The 8,666-nt window shown below is 34.8% G+C and overlaps 1 protein-coding gene across 1 annotated transcript; it reads right to left on the reverse strand.

The window, feature by feature from the left end:
- Nucleotides 1-575: 575 nt before the first annotated feature.
- LOC104098635 (4-coumarate--CoA ligase 2) lies at nt 576-5,711 on the reverse strand. Its single transcript, XM_009605419.4, has 6 exons — nt 4,508-5,711; nt 2,258-2,456; nt 1,929-2,074; nt 1,343-1,410; nt 1,139-1,244; nt 576-1,035 (listed from the first exon to the last, which is right to left on the reverse strand). The coding sequence occupies exons 1-6, from the start codon at nt 5,576-5,578 to the stop codon at nt 916-918; spliced, it is 1,710 nt and encodes a 569-aa protein (XP_009603714.1). The 5' UTR covers nt 5,579-5,711; the 3' UTR covers nt 576-915.
- Nucleotides 5,712-8,666: the final 2,955 nt, after the last annotated feature.

An 8,666-nucleotide genomic window follows, 5' to 3' on the forward strand; every position in this document is an offset into this window, starting at 1 on the left:
TGCCACTTTTCATACATAAATATGCCATCTTTAGTCCCCAAATGCTGAATATAATTGCTTAATTATATCCCAAATTTTATTTTTATCTTTTATTGTTTGAATTTGTTTCAATTTGCTCCTTCAGGTTTCAGCTTCTGCCGGAAAAATGGATGGATCAACACTCCACAAAAAAAAAAACAGCATTGTAGACTCATTTTTACGGAATTATAAGCTCGGGAAAACACTTGCATTGGATCGTTTGGCAAAGTTAAAATAGCAGAACATACCTTAACAGTGCACAAAGTTGTCAAAATTCTTAATCGTCAGAACAAAAAAGAACTTCAATATCTGCTGAACAGGATAGACCCATTTGGGTATACTTCAAGCCTGATATCGCCAGCTAACAATTTCGCTCAAACTTCAACAAATCACAATACCCATTTTATGATCTTTACAAATCCTTCAATGGTGCCATAAAGTAATACGAAAAGCATAAGAGGATAGATTTGAACTATTTACCATAGTACAAGAGTACCTTTTCCCTTATTTCTTTATTCTATTTCCCCAAATAACCTTCATCACAGACTATGTAGTACTGAGAGAAAAGTTCTAGCAATTATATAATCGGAAAGTTTTCCTTACAAAGAATATGAGACAGCTTCACACAAAAAGCCAAGAAACTTACAAGTTACAACCCCAAATGAACTTAACCATTCAATGTTGTCAAAAATTCAAAAGTTATAAAACAAAAAGAAGAAAAAAAACTAACATTGAATATGAGAATCACAGTCATTGAATATGAGAATCCACATACAACTACAGGGCATTAACGACTTGGATATTAATATTTTTGAGATATGTCTCAAAAAATTTAAATAATATCAAACAGATACAAACCGAACCTAAGCCTTTAATTACATGCACAAAAGGTCGTCTTCACTGGGTGGAGGGCGCAGCTAGTTTGGCTCTCAGTTCTTTCCTCAGTATCTTTCCAGACGGAGACTTTGGAATAGCGTGAATAAAATACACCTTGTGCAATCTTTTATAGAATATCACCTGCATATCATTTTATGTAGAATTTTTATGAGCATATATTGAGAAAAAAAAAACTCAATCTTTTTCAGAATTATTGAGAGCTAAGTGGTGAGAAAATCTGTACCTGTTTGGCAATAAATTCCTTTATAGCTTCTTCAGTAATTTCAAAACCATTGGCGGAGCGGACCACAAATGCAACTGGGACTTCCCCTGCCGCATCATCTTTTTGCCTGCACAAATTGTTAAACAATTAACCTAATTTATACATTCAAATTAATACATGCATATATTTGTGTAATTAATCAGTGTGGAGTTGTATTGCACTTACGGTACAACAGCAGCATCTGCAATATCTGGATGGCTTACTAGAAGGGACTCAAGCTCAGCTGGTGGCACCTAACAACATTTAAAGTTAAATTGGTTAGTGAACTCCTTAGTAATTCTAGTTTTTCTGGTATTGAGATGTCACTCCAGAAGTGAGCTCTAACTCAATTGTGCTAAAACCCATCCCATAAAATCAGTAGCGTAGCAAGAAATTCCGTCAAAGGTGTTCAAACTTTAAACAAACCAATAATTGTTTTTGTTGATAAATGGTGTACGTTTTAGATCAAACTACGCAACATTTAGCTAAACAACCTGCTATTTTGAACTCCGTTTAGTTTCGACAAATAAAATGGGCAGAACTTTGAACCCGTGAATAGCAGGTCACTTGGAACACCCTGAACCGTTGGATTGCCTCGCTCAACTGCGTTAAGGGTGTTCAAAATATAATATATAACTATATAAAGTACTATTTAACTTATATACGCAGTATAATTTTTAGACGAATGATATGCACTTGACCACCCTTGACATAGGATGGTTACACCACTGCATAAAACATAGAAGATAGATGAGTAATTAAGCATTTGTACCTGGAATCCTTTGAACTTGATAAGCTCTTTGACTCTATCGACGATGTATATTTCATCATCGTCATCTACGTATCCTATATCACCAGTGTGGAGCCATCCATCGACATCTATGGTCCGTGCCGTGGCCTCATCATCATTCAGATAACCTAATTGACATATATAATGTTTAATATAAATATGATTGTCTAGATTATTTGAATAGATAACTAAAAAAAATTTGTTATGATTTTCCGAGCATTAGTTACCATTTTGAGTGATTTGATTGCGTAAAAATAAATTTTTTCCTACTGCAGTATATAAAAGTTAAATTCATAATAAATTATAATTACCTTTCATGATTTGGGAACCACGGATGCAAATTTCGCCGGGTTGGTTGCGGCCGAGGGAGCCACCAGTTTCGGGGTCGACCACCTTGAGGTCTGCATTTCGAACTACTGAACCACATGAGCCAGATTTGGTTGAAAATGGTTGCTTTGCAAATGCTGGGCACATTGTTACTACTGGTCCTGCCTCTGTCATACCATACCCCTGCCAATTTACGTTCAATTTCACTAATTAAGCGCAATACAATTTTTATGGTTCGGATCTACAGTACTAATTATACAAAAACTAGTAAATTTATCCGCGTTTCGCAGTTGTGGATAACATCACCGAATTCCTACTTATTTCTTGTAAATTCTCTATAATCTAAATTGCTAAAAGTATTCAATCCCATAAAAATATAGTTATATTTAAAAATAAAAACTATTAACAGATATTTTACAAGTATATTAATCCTATTTCCGAAAAGTTTGCGATCTGATTATATTTTATGATCGCAAGTCGAATATATGACCCACTAAAATTGGTCAACTTGGCTTCTATCTTAACCTAATATATTCATGAGTGTAATAAATAATAGTATGTGATAGATATCCAACCCCCCCCCCCCCAAACCAAAAAAAAAAAAAAAAGTTTAAGCCTCAATTTTTACAATACAAAAACACTTCTACATTTTTTAATTGCGGAAGGATATTGGAAATATAAATTCATCCCACGTCTAAAATAAAAGGTAGAACAAACTTTTGGGAACTGATTAAATACGTACAAGTTTAAAAATGATTATATTCATAATTTAAAAAATCTAGATAAAAATGGTGATGAATTTAATTTTTCTCAGTATTTAATATGCCAATATGAAACCAGATCAACATATCCTATTCTTCCATGAAAGGTGAGTATGGCAAAGATCTAGAACAATTAAAGACTGCCTATGAGTGCTACCGACCTGCCGGCTAATATTAAATGGTCTCTCTCTACCGCTAACATATTTGTCAATTCCCCTAGTAATGTTTAATGAGCTATTCAATTTTCTGTCTGGTACGTGCAGAAAATGCAACCATTTCGATAGTCTGAAATATGACGAGACTGTAATATGATAGCAAGAAATAAATGCTAACTTAGTTATTACAAAAATAAAGAAATAATGTTATATTAAATGATTCAAACGTTCCAGTTGATTCCTCTCACATGCTGGATACGTGTAATCCATAAATTCAACAGGTTATTGATTATGTGAGAAAAGATAGTTGTTATTGTAACCCAATATGTAGATTACGCGTAATTTCGCATGCTAATTACGTCTGATCTACCTTTAGATTATGACAATTTGGAAGAAATACTAACAATTATACCACATATAGAGAGTGTCTTTTTCAATAAGTTTAGCCCGTTTGGACACAAAAAACAATTTACTTTTTTTCTGAATTTTTTTTATTTTTTCGAAATGCCATAAAATTTTCAATTTTCATTTGAAGATAATTTTAAAATTTTTCGAAAATTTAAAAAATTCCAAAAAACTGTTTTTCAAAATTAACTCAAATCACTCACAAAACTTCAAAAACAACCCAAAATAATATTCATGTCCAAACACAACTCTAATTTTCAAATATTATTTTCACTTGAAATTTTTTTCACTTTTTTTTTGAAATTTTACAATTCTTATGTCCAAACGCCCACTTTAATATCCAGCACTCAATTTGAACCTCTAACTGCATTTTCAGGCTTATTAGACCTTTTATTTTAAAACGTGACACAGACAAAGTTTGGCGATCTTGATTATTACAGCTACTTGTGACTATACTATTTTAAGAAGAAAAAAAAAATGTTAAAAAGCTTGTGCATTACCTAAAAAACATGACTTTCTGCTAAAATCTTACATTCCGTTGCCCAGTTGACTTGATTTCCTTAGACTTTCATTTTCTCTTTTTTATTTTAAGTTAACTAATCTAAAATTTCAATTTTTTTACTTCTATTATTGGTTGTTAATCAGTGTGAAGCAAAGAATTCTAACAAGGGAACCACGCCTGAATCGTAAACCTTTATTTCTCTAATGTTAAGGGAATTTGAAATTTTATGAATGTATATAAAAAAATTATTTTACCCTATTTACACACTATAATTTATTGGGAAATAAATCATTCAAATGACATGAAATTAAATTGGTTATAGTTTGTTGGCCAAAAGTAAGATATCAAGAAGTGTAAGTTTGTTCTTTGTTTCCTTGGCTAAACGAAAATTCAGGGCACTTAAAATTTTACCTGACCAAATATAGCTTGCGGGACTCTTTGATGTAGCGCTTCCTCCAACTCTTTCCCCAGCGGCGCCGCCCCGGACAACACGAGCCTAATCGAACTCAAATCGAACGAATCAACCATCGGATTTTTCGCCAACGCAAGAACCAAGGGCGGAACTACTGCTGCAACTGACACGCGGTGGTTTTGTATCAGCTCCAGCAATGCACCAATTTCGAATTTTTGCATTAGTAAAACACTAGCTCCTGCTCTTAACGAGACTAAAAGCACTGAATTTAACGCAAATATGTGAAACAAAGGTAGCACACATAGCACCACGTCGTCTTGTTTTAAGTACAAATTTGGATTATCTCCGTCGACTAATTGAGCTACTCCTGTGATTAAACTTTTGTGAGTTAAAATCACACCTTTTGGTAGCCCTGTTGTTCCTGAAGAAAATGGTAAAGCTACTGGATCATCTGGTTGGATTACAATTCCCTTTGGCATTTCCTCTTCGTTAGCTTCAGAAAGTACAGAGAAATGTAAGCAATTTTCAGGGGGGTCATCAATTGTAATGACTGAAAAATCTTCGCCAATTTTCGGGTCATTCTCTCCAGAATCACGAAATTTATCCACGTACTGAGATTGAGTAACGATTAGTTTTGCATTCGACGCTTTTAATTGCTTAAACGCCTCTGCTTTTGTGTAAAATGGATTAGCTGTAGTTATAACGGCGCCAATCATAGAAGCCGAGAGAAAAGTAAACACAAATTCCGCGCAGTTCTGGAGAAAAGTCATGATTACATCTCCCTTTTTGATTCCTATATTTGTTAAGCCAGCAGCTATTTTCTGGCAAATGAGATGAGTTTCAGCAAAAGTGTAGGATTGTCCACTGCTGCCTGCTATAAGACATGTCCTATCTTGAAATTCAGAGAGCCTCTCAAACAAGTAAACATGAAGAGGAACATTGTTGGAAATTTGTATATCTGGTAATCTTGATCTAAACACGTGTATCTCTTCAGTAGATTGATCAGAAGGAGGAATTACAGAAGAAGATAACTCTGCTTTCTGGGCTTCAACACTAGCTACACTCAACATTTTTTTTCTTCTTGTGGTTTGTAAATCTTCTCTTTTTTATGCAGAGAAAAATGGTTGAAAAGAAAAGTTTGAGTTGTGACTTGTGAGGGTGTGAGAGAAACAAAGAAGAACAAAAAAATTAAAGAGATTTGCTATAGTAAGGAGAAGGGAAGGTGATATAAATACATTGGAAAGTAAGGTGCACACTCCAAAGAGTTAGGTAGGTAAATAAACGTGTGGCGTAGGGGGAGAAAGAAGGAAAAGGCCAAAAGGGGTAGTTACGTTACAAAAGTTGAGACTTGGGACTTCCTCAACCTGAAGTCTCGCAGGTCAAGAGTAAGAGATCAGTGACGTGGCCGTGGCTGAACAAGATATTCTAATAAGGGGATTCAAAAAATACTTTTAACCTATGATTTAAAGCAATTTTTTAACTCGATTATTATTTAATTATTTTTTTTCTTAAATCGAGGAGATTCATTGTTTAATTATTTAACTTTTAATATAGTAGATTCAAGAGCAAACTTCATTTATGTCCGTCCGCTAGAAACTAGTATCAGCCGCTAGCCACAAATTGCAATATGCATTTATAGCCCAAAATCAATTATAACGGCTAGCCATCGAATTATACATCTGACCCACAATCACAAACACAGGTTCATTGGAGAAATAATTTTTAGCCCAAAATGGTTTAATTTATTACAAAAATAGATTGTCATTAAATAAAAAATATACTAAATAGGCTGTCATTATACAAAATATATACAAAATAGACTGTCACTATACAAAAATATACTAAATAGACCGTCACTATATAATTTATATACAATAGACTATCACTATACAAAATAAATATAAAATAGACTGTCACCATACAAAATATATACTAAATAGACTATCACTATACAAAAAAATATACAAAATAGACTGTCACTATACAACAAATATACAAAATAGACCGTCACTATATAAAAAATATACAAAATAGACATTTCGGACTATTAGATATAATATGTTTAAACCGGAGGGCCATTTTATATCAATGGACAAAAACATGAGCTATTAAAATTTTGAGGGGCTATAGAGTACAGTTTTCTTTGCATTCAATCCGCCTTTCTCCACCAAGCTCCACCACTGAAAGGACCAATATAACATTTGGACTAGTTAGTGAACCAAAGACAAATTCGTCGTTCAATTCGAAATACTATCAAATCTATCCAAAAAAAAAATTAACTAAAAGAAAATCCAAAGAAAAGCTAGTGGTTCACTTCTGCTATGTCTTGGCCGTATAGTAAGCCAGCATTCCAACTATCCGCTAAGGAAGTTCAAGAAATTCCCGTCAACCTTAAGCTCACCTACCAGTCTACCACCGATTCCCTTTAATTGGAATTTGTTTGCGAAAGTACTAATAAGCCTAGAGTAACTCGAAGAAGAAAATAGATATATATTAAATTTTATGTACAAATAGTTCTAAAATAATTAGTGTTTGATAAAAAATATAGATCTTGGTTCAACTAATTAAATTTATACAAATGAGGGTTAATCTTAGTTAATAATAATATCCTAAAGACGAAATTCTCGACAATGTGATAAATAGCAAGTGGATCTGTCCCAAAAGCTATGAAAGTGTACAATAGCTAATATTTAAGAGCCCAAACAGAAGCAATATGCCATTAAATAATGATAAACAACAATAAATAACATTTATGTAGATAGAACGAACGAATCACTCGAGAAAGGATAAAATCAGTGGATGTTCTTTCTGACTATGATGGATGATGGACAAGTCTATGAATATCTAAATTATTCTCGGATCCAGTGGTAAAGTGTGGACAAGAATCTTAGTGAAAATGTTATTTTTGTAGGCTTGCAATAGGATCATATTCTCTCTTTAAAGTCAAAGTATATTTTATAAATGAGTATCACATGTCCCCTATCATTGTGTCTCTTTCTATTTATAGGGAACATATTCCTAAAAATCCAAACAGTACAAGTGCAAAGAATATCTACTAGAATATTCTCTTTAATGTCCTATCCAGAAACTAACTATTATGACTCCGTCAAGGATATTCGACCTCGGCCTCGATCCTTGACGACCCCTCGACTTTAATCCTTGCTAACTCTTCAACCACGACCTTTATTGTTCTTTAAGTCACTTCAACACGTGGCGGCCTGGGAGTGTTTCACTAATACCATCCTGACTTAAGTATTTTAGAGATGGATTTTGAACCATACAGTTAGTCCCTCCGCTTATCGAGGTCGTCCCCGCGGACGAGGTCGATGAATGAACAATGCCGTTTGTGATACAATTCTATCGAGTTGACTATATAGGTCGTGGTCGTGGAGATAGGGCAAACATGGCCTTTTGAGGCCCGCATATTTTGAATATTTTGAATTTCTCAAGAAGTCTGTTGGAGCCATCTGGTCCAAGAGAAAAGTGACGTCATGACATCATGCGTCATAATAACATCGTTTCCTGATGCGTTGCATCGATTCAAGTGTGACCCTTGATTGGCTCTACCGTTTTGATCCCCATGCTAATCATGGCCTGCCGTTTCGATTCTGGTGCCTCTCAAACCTTATAAATAGGGGAAGGCTTGTTGATTTGAAACTTTTTCCAAACTCCTTCTTCTTCTTAAGCAATAGCTTCTCCTTCATCTTCTTCGCAAAATCCTTTCAACTCTCCGTTGTTTTCGACAGTCATTCTCTTTTGCTTCACCATCTTTTCTCTACAATAATGTCTTCGCAATCGTCATATATTCATACGGAAGATCACTTTGTTCCTTTAGACGTTATTTTTCCTGATAAGAGGAAGAAGGCGGAACTGCCGCAGAGGAGTAAAGTTTACCCAATGTAGAGGAGATTGTACCCCGATACCCAGATGCCAAACTGGACTTCCACAAGACGCCGAAAGTGGTGACGAAGCGGTTCAAATCTACGATGATGGCGGAGCGATTAGCCGAGCTCAAGGTTAGACTCGGCTTTCCGGGTCACGTAGACTTGATCCCAGTGGGTGATGACAAGGTTCGGGTACACCACCCCGGCTTCCCCCGAGGGACCTCACTGAATCTTCACCACCTAGGGGGAAGATGCTTGGTAGTAAGGATGGATG

The sequence above is a fragment of the Nicotiana tomentosiformis genome, chromosome 3, assembly GCF_000390325.3.
Source record: "Nicotiana tomentosiformis chromosome 3, ASM39032v3, whole genome shotgun sequence".
NCBI lineage: Eukaryota > Viridiplantae > Streptophyta > Magnoliopsida > Solanales > Solanaceae > Nicotiana > Nicotiana tomentosiformis.